General features: G+C 38.0%; 1 protein-coding gene across 1 annotated transcript in view; it reads right to left on the bottom strand.

The window, feature by feature from the left end:
- Nucleotides 1-428: 428 nt before the first annotated feature.
- AKR1D1 (aldo-keto reductase family 1 member D1) overlaps nt 429-27500 on the bottom strand; it is a 51681-nt gene continuing 24609 nt past the window's right edge. Inside the window, exons 4-9 of the mRNA XM_061414834.1 lie at nt 24707-24784; nt 21324-21446; nt 12650-12759; nt 10336-10501; nt 3726-3808; nt 429-1790 (exon numbers count right to left, since the gene is read on the bottom strand). Of these exons, the coding sequence (XP_061270818.1) occupies nt 1748-1790; nt 3726-3808; nt 10336-10501; nt 12650-12759; nt 21324-21446; nt 24707-24784 (603 nt within the window). The 3' untranslated portion in view covers nt 429-1747. The remainder of the gene's footprint in view (nt 1791-3725; nt 3809-10335; nt 10502-12649; nt 12760-21323; nt 21447-24706; nt 24785-27500) is intronic.

Here is a 27500-nt window from a genome sequence, read left to right as displayed (position 1 = left end):
CTGTCTCCAACTCTTTTTTCCTCTATTTCTATTTAGACTAAGAGGGTATTCCCTCTTTCAATCTAGAAACATTGGGTTGTCCAAAAAGTTCATTTGGATATTTCCATTAGATGTTATGGGAAAATATTAACGAAATTTTTGGACAACCCAATACATTTCCCCAGACAAATAATGGGGCTCTTTTCCAGTGCCTATCTTTTAAAAGTGGTGTGATAGGTGTGGTTCTTCTTCCACACCAGTCCCCTAAAGTATTTTGAAGAATTTTGACAATAGGGATCAGGAATTGAGTTTCTGTTCTTTCCTTATAGTATTCCCTTTTCTTCCCTATCTTCCCAGTGCTAAATGTATAGTAGGAATTCAGTCAAAGGCCTTTAATTTAAATGAATTCAAATGATTCTCCCCACCCACCTCAAGCAACAAAATAGAGATTCATGTCCTAGAATAAATCATCATTTTTATTATTTCTTATGAACAAGCTATTTCCCACAGAACAGCATTGTAAGTATTAATTTTAGAATTAGTGGAAACCATAAGTAAAGATCAATTTTTTAAAGTGATAATTCCTCAGAAATGTATGTCTTCAGGTCATAGAAGATTACCTATAAGCAATTGGTCTTGGACAAACATAAGTTTGTCTTGAAGTTTTAAAGAGCTCTTTTGCCCTGTGAGAATGACTTAATATGAATAAAATAGATTCCTCTGGGTGGATTGAAAATAGGTACATCTCTACTATGGAATTCTAATAATCTTTTTATTCACTTAAAAATTTACATACAATAAAATTATCAGTATTCTTTTGAACTTGCTACTTTCTCAAAATTCAGTTATCCCAATAACTTTCAAAGTCTTAAGTTTAATGAATTTACAAAGCCTCTTCTTTCAATACATTTCCTAACACTTTCTTTTTATATGTCTTATTTTGAAATAATAGTCTGTGGACTACTTTATAAAACAGAGTTTTATTTCTATTGGTTGTCTCAAGTCACTTTGCATAATGGCAGTTGTATAATGAATGGGGGCAAGAGTGATAGGCAGTGGTATCATAAATCACTAGCTTGTTGAAGCTCAGGTCCTTTAAAGCATGCAAGAGAGAACCACCAATTATCCATCTCTCAAGCTGGATAAAAGCTACACAAACACACCGGATGGAAACAGACAACAACCAAATCAGTATGGCTTTGTTAACTGCTCTGGTGTTAAATTAGCTCTCTCTCTCTTTTTTTAAAGATTTTACTATACTTAGCCCTCTCTCTCTGCTCAAGATAAGGTGAAGCACGTCCTTGTTAATAGTACATGTGTGGATCTTAACTTGACTGTGTCTATATTACAGTCAGTGGCTCAAACATGCCAGCACACTGGCATGGTCTAGCTCTCTATCCTCTTCTTGCCCTGTTAACAGCTGAAGAACTCAGACTATCCATGACAGCAGTATCCAAATTCATGAGTTATTATCCTCATATGTTACTTCTGAAGTCTTCTCTAAAGCCTAATGTTTTTCTGTCTGAAACCCAGAAGACACTGATTTAATAAAACATTAGCTGATAATTTCCAACAGTTATTTCAATAGATTTAAACCTCCCCCCAGCCCACATAGTTAAATCAAAGTCGCTAACACTACACACAAGTTAAATATCTCTATCACCACTTGATCTGAGGATAGTAAGCCATTTCCATGGCTGGAGCAACCACCAACCCAAAGTCCTAGCACACGTAGAAGGGAAAATATCTGCTGTGGAGTTCTCTGAAGTCAGTATTCATCATGGAATGGGTATTCGGGATGGTCACACCACCTGCCAAAACAATTCCCCCAAAGGGAAAAAGTTCACTTCTAATGTTGCACATCTGTGTGTATTACTAGCATCTTTTGATAATTTTGCCAAACACTCCCTCTTTTCTTTTACTCATTACATTTATATTTTGTGCCCAGCTTCTGCCCATGGTTCCTCTCAAGCCAGTGCCTTTTACTGAAGCCCCAGATAGCACTCTGGTGTAGGTGTGTGTATGGAGTAGGGGGTGGGTAGAGGAAGGCTGTGTGTGCATGTGTGCTCAGTCATGTCCAAATCTTTGCATCTCTTTGGACTGTAGCCCACCAGGCTCCTCTGTCCATGAGATTCTTCAGGCAAGAATAATGGTGAAACAGTCTATAAAAGGACTGCAGTGTGTGTGCCTGTCCTGAAACACCTAAGATTTAGTTCTCTGTAAGTATTATGTGCTTTAAATTGTCAATAAAATATTAAACAAAACCAAAAAGGCTCTCAAAGCTCACCCAGATGCCCAGCATTTCTAAATGATATATTTTTTAAATCAATCTTTGTTTCTCCTTGCTGATTTTTCTAGTTATTTCCTGGTGCAATGAGTTATTTTCGCAGTGTTGTTAGAACTAGGTATTTAAAACGTCAAATGTCAAACCAATTAATGTCACCAACCAACTGTAAAAATAGCAGCACATTGGTGGATTTGCTTCTCTTACTATCTCTTTTTAATTTAGATATTTATTACATAGAAATAGTTTATCTTTGAGATCTGTTAGTTAACCTATAAATGTTTGTTAGTTACATGTTTGTGTTTACTTTTTTGTTCTTCAGGCTAGGAGGTGCTTTTTGATGTCAATTAATTTCTTCCCCTGGAAAAGTCACATTAGAAAGCTGTTTTATTAATTCAGAAATTGATTTAGAAATTCAGTATCAGCATAGTCAGCAGTTTCTGACTTATGAAAAATAGTGAGACCAATAAGTAAGTGCCCAAACTATATGAACCATCTTAATTAGCATTTTAAAAATACTCACTTGAAGAGAAGATTGTAAAAAGATTAGTATCCATATGATTTTAAGAACTGGAAATACTAATGAATAATGATTAAGCAAAAAAGGTATGTGTGTATACAAATATATACATGTATATATGCATAAACTATATTCATTTTTAATTTTTAAGGCTCTGTAATATTCAGAGATTAAAGGGTTATTTCTGTTGATAGGTGAACTTGGCTACACTTTGAAGGAATTTTTCTGTTGGAAGTCAGGCAATTTCCCTGGTGGCTCAGACGGTAAAGCGTCTGCCCACAATGCAGGAGATCTGGGTTCCATCCCTGGGTTGGGAAGATCCCCTGGAGAAGGAAATGGCAACCCACTCCAGCACTCTTACCTGGAAAATTCCATAGATGGAGGAGCCTGGTGGGCTACAGTCCATGGGGTCGCAAAGTGTTGGGCATGACCGAGCAACTTCACTTTCACTTTCTTTAAAGTCAGGCAATAGGTAAACCAAATACTCCAACTCTTATAGGCAAACATTTGTCTAAAACTCAAGTTTCTTGTTTCCCAACTTGGTGCTGTTTCTCCTACACTCTCATGCCTCTTTCCCAAAAATTGTTCTTGCTGACACCTTTGCTCTAATTTGTGCCCACTTTGATTTTTAAGGAAGAAATAAATATGTTGTTTGAATATGCCACCATTGTATTAACATATGAACACAGTGACTTATTTCTCCTCACTGTCTTTAGCCTGTTATGCCTTAATGTAACCAATGGAAATGTCCTAAATGCCAGAAGTCTTCTTTTAAATAAAAATGCAGGTTTGTACGAAGTTCCTAATCCAATACATGCTGCCCACCGACCTTTACCCTTGTTCCTTCTATGGACATGGGCCTGATTTCTAAGAGCCTGTTGGTTGACTCTTGACAACCCAGCACCACTGGGCAGAAACTGATTCATGATCCCCAGAACTCACATGAGCATTTCCACAAAGCGGATGTTTTTATTTAAGGCTTCAATGTCCTTCATTTCTTCTTCAGTGAAAGAAAAGTCAAAGATCTGAAATAACAGAAACAAAAAAACAGACATTTGGAATAGTAGAAGATGAGTCAAGCTTGGGATCAGGGAGAGGGGCCAGCAGTGAGAGCCCTTCAAAGATTATGGACATCTCTGCAAATGTCCTAAAGGAACTAGGCAGATGCTGGGAGGCCACCCCACCTATGGGGAGCTGGAATTCTTCTTGCCCTTGGTCTTTAAGACAATCCTGCTGGGGACATCTTGCAATAAATTTCAGGTGTTCTGAAACAATATGCATTCAGAACATTTCCTGAAATTCTAGAAGTAAGGAATTCTTACTACTTTGGTATAAGATGCTGAGCTTTTGATTCTGGACAGTGATCTTCATACACTTTTTTTTACAAAAATATTCCCTGGTCTCTAAATTTGCTTATGTATTTTTTTTAACTTTTAATTTGCTTTATTTCATCCTGTTAATCCTTTCATCACTTTTAATGTCTCTTCATCTACCTTTTAATTCTAATTACATTTTCATTGTTTTATTTTCTTTTTAGCTTATAGACTTTATACCTTGGTTTTATGATGGTCCATTATGAACATTTTAATAGTTTGTTTTAGCTTATTTTTATTTTTAACACTTGGTTTATCTGTTTACAATCTATCTTCTATTACTTTTGTATCTTTCTAAAAAGCTTTTATTTTAGTAATTTACATTAATAAATTTTAATTATGTAATACATAAATATATGTAAAGAAATGAAAGACTTCTTTGTAAATGAAAGACTATAGAAGTACATTGACATTTATGGAGTAAAAAAACCAAAAGTGCCTTGATATCCACCACATCAGTCCTAGTCTCCTTCCTACAGATTCCTTCCAAACATTCAGCACACCAAGAGCAAAATGCAATAATTGTATCATATTTTTATCATTCTGCAGCTTTATCTCATTCGCATAATATGTCTTGGTGATTTCTTCTGCCAAAATATACAGACTGACTATCTAGCCACTGCATCCATCATATAGATGTGTATGATTTACTTCATCACTTCCCCAAGGATCATTTCCAAGTGGTCTTTTCAGAGCATTCTTTCCTTTGATTATTTATTATCCAAGTATTAGAGTTTATGATATTGTATAAGGAATTTTATTATAACATAAAACAGTCATGAAGAAATCACTTAAAAAATAAATCCTTACAAGCTTCCTTTCTTCTTAACACCTTCCCCCACTGAGAGTGGCTATCTGTCACATGACATCACCTCCTTTAGCACAGGAAAAGGGATGGCGCTCAGGGGACCAATCAAGGTATCTTGTTCATTGGACACTGATTATTATGAGGGTAGCAATGACCCATAAAGGGACAAGCAGGGATTGATAGAGATAGAAGCCTTTCTCTGTGATTGTCCTTACTAAACATGAGTAATAGATTAACCTGGACTGTGTGTGCTACCATATGGAGAAAGGGGGTGGGGAGAACTCAGTCCCTTTATAAATCATTTGAATAGATGTGTCCAGTCATGTCTGATCTATCCATGAATTTTCCAGTTATGAGAATCAGTAAATTGTATCTTTTTTTTCTTTGGTAAGTTTGAATTGCATTCCTTCATGTGGTAGCAAAAAAGCCCTGAAGATAATTATCTGATATGGATGTCTTCCCACATCGGTATTTATATTTTCACTTCAGTATTTAAAAATGGATATAAAAACACACATACTATGTAAATTCATTTATATGACATTCTAAGAAATGCAAACTAGTCTTTAGGGATAGAAAGCAAATCAGTACTTGGCTTGGGCTTGGGGACCAGGAGGGATAGATTCTAAAGGGGCCTAAAGAGACTGTTGGAGATACTAGAGATCTTTATTCCACTGATTGTGGTGGTTTCATGGTGTGTACATATGTCAAAACTTTTCCAATGTTACGCTTTATGTTCAGCTCATTGCATTTCAATTTAACCTCAATAGAGTTCTTTAAAAAAGAAAAGTACATAAAAATGGCTATATAATCTTTCATTGTACAAATAAATAATAATTTGTTTTTTAAGATCCTACTGAAAATTGTTTCCAGTTTTTTTTTTTTAGCTGATAAAGTATGCTGTAATAAACATCTGTATACATGCACATAAACATGCAAATGCATCTATAGGAAAAGATTGTCAGGTCAGTGGAGATATAGATAGATATATATATATAGATATATAGATATATAGATTTGAAATTTGATGGAGCTGGAAAAAGATCTTTCTCCAAATCTTACATCAATTAGTATTTCTGACAGCATTATATGAAACTGCCTGTTTTCCCACATATTTTCAGCATTCTGATTATTTCCCTATCTGAGGGGGTAAATACTGTCCCATTTTTATCTTTATGAGTAAGACAAAAAACAACTTACTTTTGAGATTTTAATTATCAACTGATGGGTAATGATTAACTTTACATGGTACTTTCCTATAGCTGCATTTATTAATACCTAGCAGTTATTCTTTGGAAGAAGCATGATAAACTAATTACTCCATTCTCTAGTGACATGTTTTCTAATCAATAGTTTATAATGCTGGTTACAGATTACTTATAGAGGAAATAAAGGAGGTTGGCATTCATGGCAAGAGTGAACATCAACATTCTAGGAATCAGCGAACTAAGATGTACTGGAATGGGTGAATTTAACTCAGATGACCATTATATCAACTACTCTGGTCAGGAATCTCTTAGAAGAAATGGAATAGCCATCATAGTCAACAAAAGAGTCCAAAATGCAGTACTTGGATGCAGTCTCAAAAACGACAGAATGATCTCTGTTCATTTCCAAGGCAAACTATTCAATATCACGATAACCCAAATCTATGCCCCGACCAGTAACACTGAAGAAGCTGAAGGTGAACGGTTCTATGAAGACCTACAAGACCTTCTAGAAAGTGAAAGTGAAAATGAAGTCGCTCAGTCCTGTCCAACTCTTTGCGACCCCTCGGACTGTAGCCTACCAGGCTCCTCTCTCTATGGGATTCTCCAGGCAAGAATACTGGACTGGGTTGCCATTTCCTTCTCCAGGGGAACTTCCCAACTCAGGGAATGAACCCAAGTCTCCTGCATTGCAGGCAGACACTTTAACCTCTGAGCCACCAGGGAAGCAAGATCTTCTAGAACTAACACCCAAAAAAGATGTCCTTTTCATTATAGGAGACTGGACCGCAAAAGTAGGAAATCAAGAAACATCTGGAGTAACAGGTAAATTTGTCCTTGGAGTACAGAATGAAGCAGGGCAAAGGCTAATAGAGTTCTGCCAAGAGAACGCACTGGTCATAGCAAACACCCTCTTCCAGCAACACAAGAGAAGAATCTACATGTGGACATTACCATATGGTCAACACCAAAATCAGATTGATTATATTCTTTGCAGCCAAGGATGAAGAAGCTCTATACAGTCAGCAAAAACAAGACCGGGAGCTGACTGTGGCTCAGATCATGAACTCCTTCTTGCCAAATTCAGACTTATATTGAAGAAAGTGCGGAAAACCACTAGATCATTCAGGTATGACCTAAATCAAATCCCTTATAACTATACAGTGGAAGTGAGAAATAGATTTAAGGGACTAGATCTGATAGAGTGCCTGGTGAACTATGGACAGAGGTTCGTGACATTGTACAGGAGATAGGAATCAAGACCATCCCCAAGAAAAAGAAATGCAAAAAAGCAAAATGGCTGTCTGAGGAGGCATTACAAATAGCTGTGAAAAGAAGAGAAGTGAAAAGCAAAGGAGAAGAGGAAAGATATAAGCATCTGAATGCAGAGTTCCAAAGAATAGCAAGGAGAGATAAGAAAGCCTTCCTCAGTGATCAGTGCAAAGAAATAGAGGAAAACAATAGAATGGGAAAGACTAGAGATCTCTTCAAGAAAATAAGAAATACCAAGGGAACATTTCATGCAAAGATGGGCTCAATAAAGGAAAGAAATGGTATGGACCTAACAGAAGCAGAAGATATTAAGAAGAGGTGGCAAGAATACCCAGAAGAACTGTACAAAAAAGATCTTCATGACCCAGATAATCACGATGGTGTGATCACTCACCTAGAGCCAGACATCCTGGAATGTGAAGTCAAGTGGGCCTCGGGAAACATCACCATGAACAAAGCTAGTGGAGGTGATGGAATTCCAGTTGAGCTATTTCAAATCCTGAAAGATGATGCTGTGAAAGTGCTGCACTCAATATGCCAGCAAATTTGGAAAACTCAGCAGTGGCTACAGGACTGGAAAAGGTCAGTGTTCATTCCAATCCCAAAGAAAGGCAATGCCAAAGAATGCTCAAACTACCGCACAATTGCACTCATCACACACGCTAGTAAAGTAATGCTCAAAATTCTCCAAGCCAGGCTTCAGCAATATGTGAACCGTGAACTTCCAGATGTTCAAGCTGGTTTTAGAAAAGGCAGAGGTGAAGTAAGCCAGAAAGAAAAACACCAATACAGTATACTAACGCATGTATATGGAATTTAGAAAGATGGTAACAATAACCCTGTGTACGAGACTGCAAAAGAGACACCAATGTATAGATCAGTCTTATGGACTCTGTGGGAGAGGGAGAGGGTGGGGAGATTTGGGAGAATAGCATTGAAACATGTATAATATCATGTATGAAACGAGTTGCCAGTCCAGGTTCGATGCACGGTACTGGATGCTTGGGGCTGGTGCACTGGGACGACCCAGAGGGAGGGTAGGGGAGGGAGGAGGGAGGAGGGTTCAGGATGGGGAACATGGGTATACCTATGGCAGATTCATTTCGATATTTGGCAAAACTAATACAATATTGTAAAGTTTAAAAATAAAATAAAATTAAAAAAATAATAATAAAAAAATAAAATAGAGTGTATATATAACTGAATCACTTTCCTGTATAGCAGTAACTAACACAACACTGTAAATCAATTATACTTCAATAAAAAAATAACTATGACAAATATTAAAAAAAAAAAGAAAAGAAAAGAAAAGGCAGAGGAACCCGAGATCAAATTGCCAACATCTGCTGGATCATCGAAAAAGCAAGAGAGTTCCAGAAAAACATCTATTTCTGCTTTATTGACTATGCCAAAGCCTCCGACTGTGTGGATCACAATAAACTGTGGAAAATTCTGAAAGAGATGGGAATGCCAGACTATCCTACCTGCCTCCTGAGATATCTGTACGCAGGTTAAGAAGCAACAGTTAGAACTGGACATGGAACAACAGACTGGTTCCAAATCGGAAAAGGAGTATGTCAAGGCTGTATATTGTCACCCTGCTTATTTAACTTATATGCAGAGTACATCATGAGAAATGCTGGGCTGGAGGAAGCACAAGCTGGAATCAAAATTGTTGGGACAGATATCAATAACCTCAGATATGCAGATGACACCACCCTTATGACAGAAAGTGAAGACGAACTAAAAGGCCTCTTGATGAAAGTGAAAGAGGAGAGTGAAAAAGTTGACTTAAAGCTCAACATTCAGAAAACTAAGATCATGGCATTGGTCCCATCACGTCATGGCAAATATATGGGGAAACAGTGGCTGACTTTATTTTTCTGGGCTCCAGAATCACTGCAGATGGTGATTTCAGCCTTGAAATTAAAAGACACTTACTCCTTGGAAGGAAAGTTATGACCAACCTAGACAGCATATTAAAAAGCAGAGACATCACTTTGTCAACAAAGGTCTGTCTAGTCAATGCTATGGTTTTTCCAGTGGTCATGTATGGATGTGAGAGTTGGACTATAAAGAAAGCTGAGTGCTAAAGAATGAATGCTTTTGAACTGTGGTGTTGGAGAAGACTCTTGAGAGTCCCTTGGACTGCAAGGAGATCCAACCAGTCCATGTTAAAGGAGATCAGTCCTGGGTTTTCATTGGAAGGACTGATGTTGAAGCTAAAACTCCAATACTTTGGCCACCTTATGGGAAGAGCTGACTCCTTTGAAAAGACCCTGATGCTGGGAAAGATTGAGGACATGAGGAGAAGGGGACGACAGAGGATGAGATGGTTGGATGGCAACACCGACTCAATGGACATGGGTTTGGGTGGACTCCATGAGTTGGTGATGGACAGGGAGGCCTGGCGTGCTGTGGTTCATGGGGTTGCAAAGAGTCAGACACAACAGAGTCTGAACTGAACTGAACTGGCATTCATAATGTCTAAATGATCATCTTCAATAATTTTCAAATTTGTCCCCAATTTTTTCTAGAGCTATTAAGAAGGTGGAAAGTTGACTACTATGAATTTCAAATTTTATACCTTCTATTCCTGCTGTGCTGGCAGAGAAGGGAGAAGGTTGTGTCCAGAGTCAATAGGTAAGGAAACAAGAAATAAAGGAGCTAGACTGCATAGAAGCAGCAAAGCAATCCCTGAGTTACTAGGAACTGTTACAATTTCAGCTAAAATTAAATCCAGACATGGGTGGAATGGGTTGAGGAGTTAGTATAAAATAACATATGAAGTCATTGCAGCTTTCTTATTGATCTGAACAGAAAATTCTCTTTAAAAAAAACAAAACAATACAAAACACTGGTTTTTACACTTCCAGAAGCAATTCTCTTACTTGAAAGTTTTCTTTGATCCTTTCAGGGTTAAAGCTTTTAGGAATGACAACCACTCCTCGCTGGATGTTGAAACGCAGAACAACTTGAGCTGCTGTTTTATTGTACTTTTTCCCCAGTGCATTTAGAAATGGATCCTTTAGCAAAGGTGGGGAAGAGACATTCACCCTTAAAAAAAAGAATTCAAGACATGTATCATATTTAGGCTGAGTAATGAAATTAAAAGATGCTTACTCCTTGGAAGGAAAGTTATGACCAACCTAGACAGCATATTAAAAAGCAGAGACATCACTTTGTCAACAAAGATCCATCTAGTTAAGACTGGTTTTTCTAGTAGTCATGTATGGATGTGAGAGTTGGACTATAAAGAAAGCTGAGTGCAGAATAATTGATGCTTTCAAAATGGGGTGTTGGAGAAGACTCTTGAGAGTCCCTTGGACTGCAAGGAGATCCAACCAGTCCATGCTAAAGGAGATCAGTCGTGGGTGTTCACTGGAAGGACTGATGTTGAAGCTGAAACTCCAATACTTTGGCCACCTGATGCGAAGAGTTGACTCATTTTAAAAGACCCTGATGTTGGGAATGACTGAAGGCAGGAGGAGAAGGAGACAACAGAGGATGAGATGGCATCACTGACTCAATGGACGTTGAGTTTGGGTGGACTCCGGGAGTTGGTGATGGACAGGGAGGCCTGGCATGCTGCGGTTCATGGGGTCGCAAAGAGTCAGACACAACTGAATGACTGAATTGAACTGAACTGAATGAGAACCCGTGGTTAACCAATCACCCTCCTCCTCTGACAATCCCCCCACCTTCACCTGGTAACCTATCCAAAACACTCAGGTCACCTGTAACCAAGTTCTCTGAATGCAGAGTATTCAGAAGACTAGTGCTTAGTATGGGAAGATCAAGACAGGCAGATTCATAGACCTGCCTCTTCCAGAGTGCTCAGTCATGTTCAACTTTTTGAGGCCCCTTAGACTGTAGCCTACCAGGCTCCTCTGTCCATGGAATTTCCCAGGCAGGAATACTGGAGTAGGTTGCCATTTCCTCCTCCAGGGGATCTTCCTGACCCAAGGACTGAATCCACATCTCATGCATCTTCTGCATTGGCAGGCAGTTCTTTATTACTAGCACCACCTGGGTATCCCACTCTTCCAGAGGGTAACTAATACTAATATTTCTTTGGCGGATCTTATAGAGAGAATGGAGTTGGAAGTAGGCACACAGGGAAAGGCAAGAAAACTGAAGGAGAAGCAGAGGCACAACTCAAAATCAGAGTGGGAAAAAAAAAAAAAAAAGGGAAAAAAAAATCAGAGTGGAAATTTTCCTACTTTAGTCTGTGGAAGAGATCACAGTAGAAGTATTGCCACTGAATACAGAGATTCAAAAAATTCAAAAATTTCAGAATATGGCTGAATATTACTCTGGCAGGTAATAATCAAGGTACTGGTAGGCAATTTCATAGGTAGAGTCTAAGTGATTATTACACTTCAATGAGGAAGGTTTTGTTAGCTGTAATTTGTATATGTGAAGAATGACTTGAAGAGATTGTTACTTCCTTAAGATCACACAGATGAATAGTCATTTCAGTCAAGCAATTTACATTAGCCTAATACTCCAAAGGAAATATACTTACTGAGGAGACAGACTGCATTACTTACTGTCAGGAAGCATTTAACAGGAGGCTTCCTGTGTACTGTTTTGGATCTGTCAGGAATCCTCTGTTCCTTATTAATTAAGAGGAGAGGCAAGCCTCTCCTGGGGCTGAGGAATCCAGGCATTTCCTTTGTTAGTTTTTCAATACGGTGATAAGTACCCTCTTCCTTCTTATGAACCATACAGTGAAAGTGATTGTTTACAACTCTCTCTCTCTCTCTCTTTAATGTGGATTGCCTATGTTTTGTAAGTCTGGAATTTTAATCTTTATCTTTGTTGAGAATAATTACCTTGTAAGACAGTATATATGCCCACACCATGTTGATTAAAACACCTTTGTTCCATCAGAGCTTTGGTCCCCGTGTCTTGCTTTCTCTCTCTGTCTCTCTCAGGCTAATCCTTTGGAGTGCAGAGATGCATCATGCTCATTCTCCTGCCCAGGCTTCTAAGACCCTCTTGAGAAGGCGCACTGTGCCTTCACCCCGCTCGAGAGGGTGTCAGGTGCCTTCGTGAGTGACGCAAGCCCTGTGTCAAAGGGCTTTATTGGTTTTCTGCATAAACCAAGGAATATCAGCCTCTTTCTCTCTCTCTTTTCCTTTCGTATCATCGACTCCGGACCACCAGGTTCCAGTCCATTAAAGGACCACAACAACTTACCAGGATGGATTTCTACAGGTTCCCAAAGGGCTGTATGCAACAATGACAATGTCATGTTGTTGGCAAAATTTCAAGAGTTTTGGCTGGGTGAAATATGGATGGCACTCAACCTATGTGGTTGGAGAGCAGAGCACAAAATTAAGGACTTGTGGATGAATGCAATTTTATATAGATTTTAATAATTCAACAAAATCGGTTGCAAAGTAGTATGGATAGTGAGGCAAATCTTAAATATTTTTCCCAAAAAAGAAGTTTACATTGTTTATATATGAGTGAGGTGAAGGAAGACAAGATTAGTGAGGTCACTATCTATGGGTTAATCCTAAAATAACTGGGAAACAAATTCAATTTTTACAGCTATCATTCTTTAAAGCTATAAGTGAATGGACTTGGTTCCTTATAGTAAATATTCTAGCAAATACAATTTTCCATAACAGACACATAGTCTCAAGTTCACATTACAGTCTTGGTAAATAGAAGTGACATGTTGCAAAAGCCCTCTATCCCTCACTATCATTTAAGAATATTTTCACAAGAGTAGAGTGTGTATAAAGTAAATTTAGAGATGCATTTTGTCTTCTTGGTGGAGAGTTATTTACAGCACTAAATGTAGACCTACTTTCATTTCCTGTATCTTATTGACAACATTCCTGCACTAAAAACACTTGTGTCAACAAAAGTTGTTCTCTAAGCTTCTTCTTAAACACTATGGTAGCTTTTGACCTATTAATTTCTTTTCTTTTTAATTAAAATCAACCAAGGCTTAATTAAAAATTTTAAGTATATAATTATGATTTTCACTACCTGGAATATTAAATACTTGACAAGTTACATTTCTAGAAGGCACAAGAAAATGCTGTTGATAAAGTAGAAAGGTAAACCAGAGGTCTTAGAGGTGAGTCTTTTTTCCTTTATCTAATTTGACAACCTTTTTTTTTACTCCCTATCAGTTTCTCCTATTTCTTCTCTTTCCCCTTTGTTGTTGTTCAGTCACTAAGTTGTGTCCAACTCTTTGTGCAGACCCCATGGACTGCAGCATGCCAAGCTTCCCTGTCCTTCACTATCTCCCAGAGTTTGCTCAAATTCATGTCCATTGAATCGGTGATGCTGTCTAACCATCTCATCCTCTGTTGCACTCTTCTCCTCCTGCTCTTAATCTTTCCCAGAATCAGGGTCTTTTCCAATGAGTCGGCTCTTCCCATTGGGTGGCCAAAGTATTGGACTTTCATCTTCAGCATCAGTCCTTCCAATGACTATTCAGGGTTGATTTCCTCTAGGATTGGCTGGTTTGATCTCTTTGCTGTTGTCAGGACTCTCAAGAATCTTCTCCAGCACCACAATTCAAAATAATCAATTCTTTGGCACTTGCCATCTTTATGGTCCAACTCTCACATCCATACACAACTACTGGAAAAACCATAGCTTTGACTATACAGATCTTTATCAGTAGTGATGTCTCTGCTTTTAAATATGCTATCTAAGTTTATCATAACTTTCTCTTCAAGAAGGAAGCTTCTTTTAATTTCATGGCTGTAGTCACTGTCCACAGTGACTTTGGAGCCCAAGAAAACTGCTTCAAATTTTTACCCTTCTATTTGTCAGGAAGTGATGGGATTGGATCGCATGACCTTGGTTTTACTAATGTTGAGTTTGCCCCCTCATTATATTGACCTCTCCTTTTCCCTAAGACACTCTTTGGGAACATTTTTTCATTCTAAAAAGTGACACATAGTGTCCATAGTACAGTAGACCCTAGGTATCTATGTAGGATTGGTTCCAGAACACCCCTCAGCAAACACCAAAATCCTCAGATGCTCAAGTCCATTCTGTGAAATGGTGTACTACAGTGGGTCCTCCATATTTGCACCCAGGGATATGAAGGGTGGTCTGTTTCCTTCCCTTATCCTCTTCCACTCCTAGCATCACTCTCCCCCTTTAATATCTTTCCCATTTTTCATCTTATTGTCACACTAATGTTTCCAAACACATTTTAAATCATGTCACTCCATTGCTCAAAGACTAAGTATGAATTCCTTAATTTCATCCCTGCCTGATTGTTCCAAACACATTTAGTTTTCCCCATAGAGACTCCTTTCTAATCAGGTTGGAGTCCTGTTACCTGTCTTTGGCCTAAATAAGTATATTCACATGTGTATATAGCATATGTATTTACAACAGTCTTTGGAAATTCTGTAGTTTTAGATAGATATCAGAATCTTGCAAGGTAAAGATAAGAAGCTGGACAGAATCCATGAAGGAAAATAGCAAAAGTCCTTTCATTAATTAACCCCAACCTCTTCTGTCTTTCCATGAAAAACTGCACTGAATTTTCTCTTCATTGTGGAAGACACTCAACAAATATTTATTAATTTCTGTGTCAGGACATTTGTGACTTAGGCACAGTGAATAAGATCAGGAAAAATGGAAGAATTTGGAAATTTTCCTTACTACTTCCTTTCTCCCTTCCTTCCCTCCATCCTTCCTTACCTCCCTTCTTTCCTTTGTTCCTAGAGTTATGTGTTGGAACTGTGTATGAAATGAAACCGCTTGAGAGAGATCCACAGTTCCCTTTGAATTGGACTGGGAGAGCACTGCTTGACCCTAGGAAGACTTTCAGACTGTCTAAGCCAGGGGCAGAGCCCAGAGGGATGTTACTCCAGATGAATGCCACAGTGAGTACTAAGGAAACTTGGATTGCTCAGGCTCTGAGAATGAGTACTGAGTGAGCTTATATTTTGTGTCAGTTTGTTCATGAAGTCAATGAAAAGTACAAATATTTGCAAACTTTATGTTAGATTTGGACTGGTGGGAAAATTCTCTGGAGCAGGAAATAGCAACAGATTCCAGTATTCTTGCAGGGATAATCCCATGGATAGAGGAGCCTGGCAGGCTACAGTCCTTGGGGTCTCAAAAGAGTTGGAGGCAACTCAGCCACTCAACAATAACAGTATCGGGAAAGTTAGTTATGAAATATGTTAATTTTGAATTATGCAAGACCTTCGGATATGTATCCCTTGTATATGAAATGTGTCCACTCTGTCCCCATGGACTATAGCCCGTCAGGCTCCTCTGTCTATGGAATTTTCCAGGCAAGAATACTGGAGTGCATTGCCATTTCTCTTAATCTTCTTAGAGAAGATTCCTTCTCCAAGGGGTCTTCCCAACCCAGGGATCAAACTCGTGTCTCCTATAGCTCTGCATTGATAGGAAGATTCTTTACCACTGAGCCATCTGGGAAGCCCAAGGCCTGCATTATGCACATTGTATTCCTGGGTTGAAAGCTGCTCATTTTGTATCTCTGGAGAAGAGACAGTTCTACCATGGCACAGGTTGATGCTGGGGGCCAGGGGACCTGCATTCTGATTTGTGCCAGCTCTATTCATATGTTCTGTGCTAATATTTGACATATTCAAACAGCACAGAACACATGAATAGGTTCAGGCTATGATCTTCCTAACCCACTCCGGTGTTCTTGCCAGGAGAATCCCAGGGATGGGGGAGCCTGGTGGGCTGCCGTCTATGGGGTCGCACAGTCGGACACGACTGAAGCGACTTAGCAGCAGTAGCAGCAGGAGCATGATCTTCCTACACACCTTGCTTCTCTTTCAGGAAACATTTGTGAAGTTAATCAACAGTCTCATGCTGACAGATCAATGTATTTCCTGCTTGGCATGAGGAAACACACTGTCAAATTTTCATTCTTTTCCATTCTCAGGTCAAAAGTCACCACCTGTCTCCGTGCATTTGTAAGAAGAAAGCTGCTTGTCATTTCAACATTTTTATAACAAAATATTGTTCTTAGGGATGCAGGAAGTATATGCTGCAGAGGGGATTGGTTAGAAATAAAGGATTGGATTGAGATCAGTGAGGGAGACAAAGTTTGTTGCTCTCTGTTCCTGACAGCTTCAGGTACAGCACTAGCTGAAGTGTCAGTTTGACAGTGCTACTTCTAAATATGGCAAGACTTCTATTTAGCTGTGGGTTACTGTCATGATGTAGGTGATAATTCATTTTTCTGTTATGAACTATTTTGAGTTTCTAAAAACAATGAATTCAACCAACAAGTCCACCATCATCCCAACATGTGAATATTTACCATATTCAAGAACATTTTTCAGTGCAGCTTCTCAAGGTTTTATGAAGTAGAGGGAAGAGGATATCATTTCCCCATTTAATAAAGTAGATTATAGTATTTTGTTGTGATTATAAGAGTAATATACACTCACTGCAGAAGACTTGAAAATACAGAAAAGTATAAAGAGGAGAACAGAATTTACTTGTAAAATTCACAGCCAGAGATAGCCACAGTTAGCATTTGAATATATTTCTTTCCAATATTTGTACTTTTTAAATAATATAATCACCTTCATACTGTGATACATTTTGCATCCTGGTCTTTCCACTTAGTATCATGGCCATGTCTCTTTTCCTCAAAAGTGATTCAACAACATCTTTTGTTGAGAGCTTACGTATTACGAATGTTCTAAAATTTATTTAAACATTCCCTGAATTTTTCATATTTATGTTGTTTCCTTTTTTTTTTTTTTTTTGCCATGATAAACAGTGCTGTGATAAACAGACACATGGGTGTTCTGATTCCCCCCCCCCACACACACACACACACAGGGATAGATTCCTAGAACTTGAAAACTGAACATTTTTTAAGGCTCCTGCTACTTCTTGCAAAATTTCTTTTCAGTAAAGTTGAATCAGTTTACCAGTATTCCATCACTTGCTTACATGGAACATAATACTAAAAAATAAAACAAAAACTTTGTGAATTTGATACATAATTCAAAATTTCACTTAAATTTAAATTTCTGTAATTACTAGTGCAGCTAAACATTTTTCATATGTTTACCAGTCTTGCAAATTGTCACCTGTGAATTTCTGTTCATTTCTTTTGAGCCATAGTATTTTTTCTCATTGATTTTTTTCATTGATATTTTTTAGGTTTTTAACTCATATGGATATGACCTCCTCTTACTATTATATATTTTTTTCAGTTCTCAAGCAATTAATTTTCAGCAAGAATACTTAAAAAAATAATTTTTTAATTGAAGGACAATTGCTTTATAGAATTTTGTTGTTTTCTGTCAAACCTTAACATGAATCAGGCATAGGTATACATATATCCCCTCCCTGTTGAAACTCTCTCCCATCTTCTTCCCCATCCCACACCTCCAGATTGATACAGAGCCCCTGTTTGAGTTTCCTGAATCATACAGCAAATTCTCATTGGCTATCTATTTTACATATGGTAATGTAAGTTTCCATGTTACTCTCTCCATACATCTCACCCTCTCCTTCCCTCTTCCTGTGTCTGTAAGTCTGTTCTCTATGTCTGTTTCTCTATTGCTGCCCTGCAAATAAATTCTTTGGCACCATCTTTCTAGTTTCTGTATATATGCATTAGTATATGATATTTATCTTTCTCTTTTTTGACTCACTTCACTCTGTATAATAGGCTCTAGGTTCATCCACCCCTTTAGAACTGACTCAAATGCATTCTTTTTTATGGCTAATATTCCATTGTGTATATGTACCACAACTTCCTTATCCATTCATCTGTCGATGGACATCTAGGTTGCTTCCATGTTCTAGCTATTGTAAACAGTGCTGCAATGAACACTGGGGTACATGTATCTTTTTCAATTTTGGTTTCCTCAGGATATATGCCTTGGAGTGAGATTGTTGGGTCATATGGTGGTTTTATTCCTAATTTTTTAAAGATTCTCCATACCATCTTCCATAGTGGCTATATCAATTTACATTCCCACCAATAGTGCAAGAGCATTCCCTTTTCTCCACACCCTCTCCAGCATTTATTGTTTGTAGACTTCTTGATGATGGCCATTCTGACTGGTGGCACTTGATAGCTCTTGTAGTTTTGATTTGCATTTCTCTAATAATGATCGATGTTGAGCATCTTTTCATGGGTTTGTTAGCCATCTGTATGTCTTCTTTGGAGAAATGTATGTTTAGGTCTTTCCCCCACTTTTTGATTAGGTTATTTGTTTTTCTAGTATTGAGTTGTGTATGAACTGCTTGTATATTTTGAAAATTCATCCTTTGTCAGTTGTTTCATTTGCTATTATTTTCTTCCATTCTGTGCATTGTCTTTTCACCTTGCTTATAGTTTCCTTTGCTGTGCAAAAGCTTTTAAGTTTAATCAGATTCCACTTGTTTACTTTTGTTTTTATTTCCATTACTCTAGGATATGGGTCATAGAGGATCTTGCTTTGATTTATGTCCTCCAATGTTCTGCCTATGTTTTCCTCTAAGAGCTTTATAGTTTCTGGTCTTATATTTAGGTCTTCAGTCCATGTTGAGTTTATCTTTGTGTATGGTGTTGAGAAGTGTTCCTAATTTCATTCTTTTACATGTAGCTGTCCAGTTTTCCCAGCACCACTTATTGAAGAGGCTGTTTTTGTACATTGTTTCCCCATTGTATATTTTTGCCTCCTTTGTAAAAAAAATAAGGTACCCATAGGTGTGTTGGCTTATTTCTGGGCTTTCTATCTTGTTCCATTGGTCTATATTTCTGTTTTTGTGTCTGTACCATACTGTCTTGATGACTGTAGCTTTGTAGTATAATCTGAAATCAGGAAGGTTGATTCCTCCAGCTCCATTATTCTTTCTCAAGACTACTTTGGCTATTCGGGGTCTTTTGTGTTTCCACATGAATTGTGAATTTTTTTATTCTAGTTCTCTGAAAAATGCTATTGGCAATTTGATAGGGATCGCATTGAATCTGTAGATTGCACTTGATAGTATACTCATTTTCACAATATTGATTCTTCCTACCCAAGAACATGGACTATATCTCCACCCGTTTATGTCATCTTTGATTTCTTTCATCAGTGTCTTATAGTTTTCTGTATACAGTTCTTTTGTCTCCTTAGGTTTATTCCTAGATTTTGTTCTTTTTGTTGCAATGGTGAATGGGATTGTTTACTCAATTTTTCTTTCTGGTTTTTCATTGTTAGTATATGGGAATGCAAGTGATTTCAGTGTATTGATTTTGTATCCTGCGAGTTTGCTAAATTCATTGATTAGCTTTAGTAATTTTCTGATAGTATCTTTAGGGTTTTCTATGTATAGTATCATGTCATCTGCAAACAGTGAAAGCTTTACTTCTTTTTTGATCTGTATTCCTTTTATTTCTTTTTCTTCTCTGATTGCTATAACTAGGACTTCCAAAACTATGTTGAATAATAGTGGTGAGAGTGGACACCTTTGCCTTGTTCCTGATCTTAATTTTTCACCATTGAGAATAATGTTTGCTGTGGGCTTATCATATATGGCCTTTACTATGTTGAAGTAGGTTCCTCTGTGCCCATTTTTTTGAAGAGTTTTAATCATAAATGGGTACTGAATTTTGTCAAAGGCTTTTTCTGCATCTATTGAGATTACCATATGGTTTTTATCTTTTTAGTTTGTTAATATAGTGTATCACATTGATTTACATATATTGAAGAATCCTTATTATATTTTTAAAATATAATCATCTAATTTTCTTTGCTCTTTGCTTTTAATATTTTTAGGATTTAACACTTTTATACTATTACATGTATTAGTATTCTTTATAATTTCCCCATGACTTCCCTTTCTATCCATAGCTCCAGATAACTAAAATTCTTTCATAGTATTCACAAATAATTTCTTACTTTGTCTCTAGCTCCTGCTCAAAGAGACACTTTGAAGTATAACATGAAGCAAAGATCTATATTTGTTATTGTACAACTATCAATTTTCCCCACACTATTTACTGAAAAATAAATTCCTTTTCATTAGTTTACATTAGGGTTTTATTTTATTTGAGATTGTATCTAAGATATTTCTTATTTATTTTATTTTTGACTGTTCTAGGTCTCCATTGCTGCACAGACTTTCCCTATTTGGGGTGAATGGGAGCTACTCTTTGTTGCGGTGCACAGGCTTCTCATTGCAGTGGCTTCTCTTGTTGCAGAGCAGGGGCCCTAGGTGTGAGGGATTCAGTAATTGGGGGGCATAGGCTTAGTTGTTCCAAGGCATGTGGAATCTTCCCAGACCAGGGATTAAACCCATGAATCCTGCATTGGCAGGTGGATTGTTAACCACTGAACAACCAGGGAAGCCCAATATCTCTTATTTTCTATTTATTTGTAGGTTTTCCTTGGGTTAATCTTGCATGTGTGCATACTCAGTTGCTCAGTCATGTCCAACTCTTTGCAACTCAATGGACCATAGTCCACCAGGCTCCTTTGTCCATGAAAACTTTCCAGGTAAGAACACTGGAGTGGGTTGCCAATCACTTCTCCCAGGGATCTTCCTCACCCAGGGATCAAACCCAAATCTCTTGCATTGGCAGTGGATTCTTTACCACTGTGCCATTTGTGCTAATCTTACATTATTTTAAATACTGTGGATGTCAATATCTGGTAGGTTTTTTTCCCACTCAATAGTTTTCTTCAGAAAATTTTGGGTTACTTTTCCCTGGACTTGAAGTTTCTAATCTTGCTTCTTAAGAGACATAAACTGACTTGCCCAGGACGTAATGATGAGATATGTATGTAAAGTGACCTCAAGGCTTTCTGACTCCTAATCCAGGATTCCTCTGTTAAGTAATGGATTCTTTCACATTCCCAACCCCTACACCCCCCTCACCTCCCTTCCCTTGTCAGTGCCATACCTGGTTGCTGACTGGCTTATACTTAAGCCCTGGTTTGTTCAGAATGAGTTCCAGCTGCCTACGGTTAAAATTGGATACTCCAAGGGACTTCACCAAGCCAGCATCTTTGCAAGCTTCCAAAGCCTGTAGGATAAAAGCCAGTGGGTCAAGAAAAAAAGCCTCAACACAAGCAAGAATAAACATTTATAAGGGTGACTGTGAATTCTTTAAAAAGGAAAGTCCCTGGGTATGTTAATAAGCATTATGTGAACTAAAGAAAAGTGGAGGAAATAGGAATTCTGTAAATGAATGATTTGAGGGAATTGTTTATCATACCCTCCCCTTGTATTTTCATAATGTATAAATGTGAAAGTGATAGTTTCTCAGTATCTGACTCTTTGTGACCCCATGGACTGTAGCTCACCAGGCTCCATTGTTCCTGGAATTCTCTAGGCAAGAATGCTGGAGTGGGTTGCCATTCCTTCTCCAGGGGATCTTCCCAACCCAGGGATCAAACCCAGGTCTCCTGCACTGCAGGCAGATTCTTTACCATCTGAGCCACCAGGGAAGCCCTTTATAACATATACCAGCACAATAATAATGATCTTATTTCTTAAAATCTGTTGAGGTTTTCTTTTTGGTATAGTACCTGAAAATTTTATGTATATGGTATGTGTGGAAGATGTATTTTCTCCTATTTTTGGATACAGGTCTTGCTTGTCTCTTTCACATACATACATTATTTAGAAGGTTAAAAGTCAAGCTTTTCCTGTCTTTTCAATAATTTAAAGGAATATATCAGAAATCTCCCATTGTAACAGTGCATTTACCAATGTCTTTCTGTATTCTATCAGTTTCTGCTGTTTATATTTTGAATATATTTTATTTGATATGTATGTGTTTAAAATTGTATATCTTCTTAGAAAATTAAATCTTTATCATTATGGCTTTTGCACTTCCCTATACTTTTTTTTTTTTTTTTGGCTGCACCAGGTCTTAATTGTGGCACATAGCCTCTTTGGTCTTCCCTGAAGCATGTGGGATTTTTTTCAGCTGGAGGCATGTTACCTCTTCAGTTGCTGCATGCTGGATTTGATAACAATCAAATCCAGGGGGTGCTGGGTCTTAGTCACTGGACCACCAGGGAAGTACCTCCCTATATATTTTGGAGTCAGCTTTTCAATTTCTTTTGGGATTTTTATTGGGATTGCATTGAATCTATCCATGAATTTGGAGAGAATTAACAACTTATCTGTATTCAGTCTTTCTGTCAAAGAACATGATATAGCTCTCCTTTTATTTAGATTTTAAAAATCTTCTCAGTAAAATACTGTAATTTTAACTGTATAAGTCTTACATAGATTGTGTTAAATTTATCTCTAAATACTTAATATTGTTTTTTTTTACAAATTCCACTTTCCTGTGGTACATATATACAATGGAATATTACTCAGCCACAAAAAAGGAACACATTTGAGTCAGTGCTGATGAGATGGATGAACCTAGAGCCTATTATGCAAAGTGAAGTAAGTCAGAAAGAGAAAATAATCATCATATACTAACACATTTATGGAATCTAGAAAGATGATACTGATGAACCTATTTGGAGAGCAGCAATGGAGACACAGACATTGAGAACAGATTTATGGACATTGCTTGGGTGGAAGGAAGAAGGAGACGGTAGGAGGTATGGAGAGAGTAACATGGAACATATATTACCATATGTAAAATAAACAGCCAATGGGAATTTGCTGTATGACTCAGGGAACTCAAACCAGGACTTGGTAACAACCTAGAGGGGTGGGATGGGGAGGGAGGTGGGAGACATGTTCAAGTGGGAAGGGACATGGGTAAACCTATGGCTGATTCATGTTGATGTTTGGTAGAAAACAATGTGATACTGTAAAGCAATTATCCTTCAATTAAAAATTAATAAAAAAAATTTAAAGGAGTAAATCTGCTTTCAATTGTGCATTGGTAGCATATGGATTGAGTAAATGGTTTTTCAGGTGGAGAGGCCCAGACAGCAGAAAACATAGTCAGTGCCTCCTCAACCCTAAAAACAATCCACAGTTCAGAGCTTTAAGCTGTTACCGACATGTGGGGAAGTCTAGTAGAAAGAGATAATCATTCGATTATAATTTCCAGCCTTTGGAGGAAATTATACATGAGGGGGAAGTCTATTGCATGCATGCATGCTCAGCCGTGTTCAACTCTTTGAATGAGATAATTGTTAGATTATAATTTCCAGCCTTTGGAGTTTGAATTGGAAGAGGCAGGAAAACATCTGCCAGAGGTCAGGCAGAGACTTAGGTTTTCCCTAGCTTCCCACAAGTGCAAGATTTCAGTTCTGCTCTGATTTGATTCCTGAAGATGTCTGAACATGAGTCCTAAGTGTCTACATGTGTGGAGTGAACAAGGCTATGTTGTTTTACAGTTGCTAAGTCATGTCTGACTCTTTGGCGACCCATGGACTAGAGCCCTCCAGGCTTCTCTGTCCGTGGGATTTTCCAGGCAAGAACAGTGGAGTGGGTTGCCATTCCCTTCTCCCGGGGATCTTCCTGACCCAGGGATCAAACTTGGGCCTCCTGCATTGCAGGTGGATTCTTTACTGCTGAGCCACCAGGGAAGCCCCTCCTGAGGCTAACATGGGCCCTTTTACCCAGAGTAAAATGCAGCCCAGCATCCAGTAAGAGAATATAAGAGAGGAACTATTGGCATTATTTTTGCTTTTATTTATCCCAAGGCTATAGCAAGAGAGACATAAGAGTAAAAATAACCCCAGTAGCTCCTCTCCTAAATTATCTTACTGGTTGCTGCACTGCCTCTTACTCTGGGTAGAAGCTGCCATGTTACCACATAACAAACCAGTTCATAATATCTGTACCTGCCTCCCCCCAACACATAAGTCCATAAGGGTTTTCTCATTATTTCCCCCTACTTTTTCACTCTTATAATCTTGGGGAAGGAACCAGCAGATTGCTCAGAAATGGAACCAGAATTATTTTTCAGTTTTTCATTTATTATTTTACATTTGTTTCTTTTAAACATCATATTACTGATTTTTAAAAATTCAGTTTGAGAAGCAAAAGAATTATGAGTCTATCTCATTTATATATTTTTATTTACTGTTATAGTAAAGCTTATTTCCTTTACTTTCTTTTTGCCTCTCACTTGTCTCTCCTCCTTATCTTTGGCATTCTTCTCTTTGATCAAAGTAAAATCAAACACTTTTCAGTGCCCAGAAATGGAGATTTTATGCATCTTTGCTCATGGTTAGAAATACCTGACTATTACTCTTCATCGGGAGTAAAGGTTGCAACTCTCCATAAAGCTAACAGGAATAACCACATCACAATTTAAAAATGTAATCTTTTAAGGTTAAGAAGCTCATTTTAACTTACCTCCCAAGTGGCACATAGGTTTGACTTGTGATATAACCATTTGCCATTTTCATCCCTAGGATAAAAATCATCTCCAGGCTGTTAAAAAAAAAAAAAAAAGGCAAGTATATCTGAGGATTAAAATGATGGAATTTGAGTTGTCTATATTTCAATATACCCTGACCCTGGGAAACCAATTTAAGATATACATATAAATTTGTCTTCTTCCCTTTGTGGAGCTATCCAGAAATTCACTTGTTCAATATATATAACACGTTCGTCTTATTCTCTCACCCTGGCATTTATTTTTCCTTTATTTATTGACAGATTATTGTTGTTAAGTCATGAAGTTCTCTCTTAATGATAACATTTCTCATTAGAAAAACGTAAAAGTTGAGAATTAGGACGTTTAGACTCAGTGTTTGGATAGTATATCCTTGCCAAAGTTGAGGGCAGCAAATTTCTTATTCTTATGAGAAACCAAATGTCATCACTAAGGCTGAGAAGGAATTCTTCAGCTAAGAAAAACATAGTTCATGAATGGAATGCTCCTTAAGTATAAGAGAAATGGACAGCTCATTAATTCTTAGGTCTGGCTAATCGCCTTGTGGTTCCTTTCTTTCCCTGTTTAGCTGCCTCTAGGAGTTCAGCATCATTTTTTCTACCTCACACACTAACTGTTGAACCTCCTTTTCTAGCTTTTTGGTGACACTTTTTCAATGAAGATTGACTGTTGTTGTTCAGTCGCTAAGTAGTGTCCAACTCTTTGCAATCCCATACTGCAGCATGCCGAGCTTCCCTGTCCATCACCATCTCCCAGAGTGTGATCAAACTCATGTCCATTGAGTCGGTGATGCCATCCAACCATCTCATCCTCTGTCGTCCCCTTCTCCTCCTGCCCTCAATCCTTCCCAGCATCAGGGTCTTTTCCAATGAGTCAGTTCTTCGCATCAGTTGGCCAAAGTATGGGAGCTTCAGCATCAGTCCTTCTAATGAATATTCAGGGTTGATTTTCTTTAGGATTGACTGGTTTTGTCTCTTTGCTGTCCAAGGGACCCTCAAGAGTGTTCTCTAACACCACAGTTCAAAAGCATCAATTGTTTAGCTCTCAGCCTTCTTCATGGTCCAACTCCCGCATCCATATATGACTACAGGAAAAACCATAGCTTTTACTCTATGGACCTGTGTTGGCAAAGTGATGTCTCTGCTTTTTAATACACTGTGTAGGTTTATCTATTGACTATGGTGTGGAAATTGTCTTTCATATTTCTCCTTTTTTTCCTATATGTAAATATGGGACCCATCTCATATGGGTTTGGAAATGGGATAGAGAGAAATAAAAGATGATTTATGGATTCCTTGAGTGGATGATGGTAACCGTTTCCTGAGGCTGGACAATGAATTGAGAGTTTTGTTTTGGACATTTTGAGTTTGAAATGACTGTTAGACATTCAAGTGGATATTTGAAGAGAACAGAGAGGTCTCAGATGGTGGCTCAGAGACTGTGGGCACAGGTAAAATGTGGGAGTTCCTCAGCATATTAAATGATATTCAATCCATGCAATTGGGTGAAATCACCTACAGAACGAGTGTGGCTCAGTCAGGCAAAAATATTGAAGAAAGAGCACTGGGCAAAGCATTTGGAGTTTAGTGGGGAAGGAGCTGCCAAAGAATCATCAGAGGATGACATCATCAAAGCCACAAGGTGAAAATGTACAAAGAAAGAGGCAGTGATCAATTGCATTGAAAGAGGTTAAATAAAATATGAGGACAAACTGTCTATTGGATTTGGTTGGTGGCATAGAAGTCTTTGTAGATCTTGATAATAGGAATTTTTTTTGCTATTAAAAAGGAGCAAGGAATTGGATAAAATCCATCATATTAAAAAAAAATTTCCTGAATTTTCCCCTCTGCCATCTAACCTGAATGAAACTTTTACCTGGTGATCACACTTTCTCCATGCCCTCTTTAATAAAGGGGGCATCTAAATTTCATCTAAAATTTTCATCTAAATTTTCTTCTGTTACACTGAAAGTGGGAAAAGGACTCCTTTCTCATCAAAGCCATGTAATCTTTCATATTAACTACCCTGTATATCTCTGATTTCTAAGCCCTTTGACCTCCTTAACACTTATGATGCTTCAGTTCAGTTCAGTTCAGTTGCTCAGTCGTGTCTGAATCTTTGCAACCCCATGAATCGCAGCACACCAGGCCTCCTTGTCCATCACCAACTCCTGGAGTTTACTCAAACTCATGTCCATCGAGTCAGTGATGCCATCCAGCCATCTCATCCTCTGTCATCCCCTTCTCCTCCTGCCCCCAATCCCTCCCAGAATCAGGGTCTTTTCCAATGAGTCAACTCTTCGCATCAGGTGGCCAGAGTATTGGAGTTTGAGCTTCAGCATCAGTGCTTCCAATGAACACCCAGGACTGATCTCCTTTAGGATGGACTGGTTGGATCTCCTTGCAGTCCAAGGGACTCTCAAGAGTCTTCTCCAATACCACAGTTCAGAAGCATCAATTCTTCGGCACTCAGCTTTCTTCACAGTCCAACTCTCACATCCATACATGACCACTGGAAAAACCATAGCCTTTACTAGACGAACCTTATGATGCTTATTTCCACTCTATTCTACCTCCATGTTTCTTATCTTTAGCATTTCCTAATTTTACTTCTGATCTGAAATGGCTTTATGCCTCCATCATGAACTCTGTTAATATTAATAGTTTTTACTCTCCCAAAATTTAATTCTTTATCATGTCTGAACCCATCTTAGATATTTCTATGATGTCTCCTTAAGCTTCCACTGTGCTA

This window comes from Bos javanicus, chromosome 4, assembly GCF_032452875.1.
Source record: "Bos javanicus breed banteng chromosome 4, ARS-OSU_banteng_1.0, whole genome shotgun sequence".
In the NCBI taxonomy this organism is placed as follows: Eukaryota; Metazoa; Chordata; class Mammalia; order Artiodactyla; family Bovidae; genus Bos; species Bos javanicus.
This window is presented reverse-complemented; position numbering and strand designations above follow the sequence as displayed.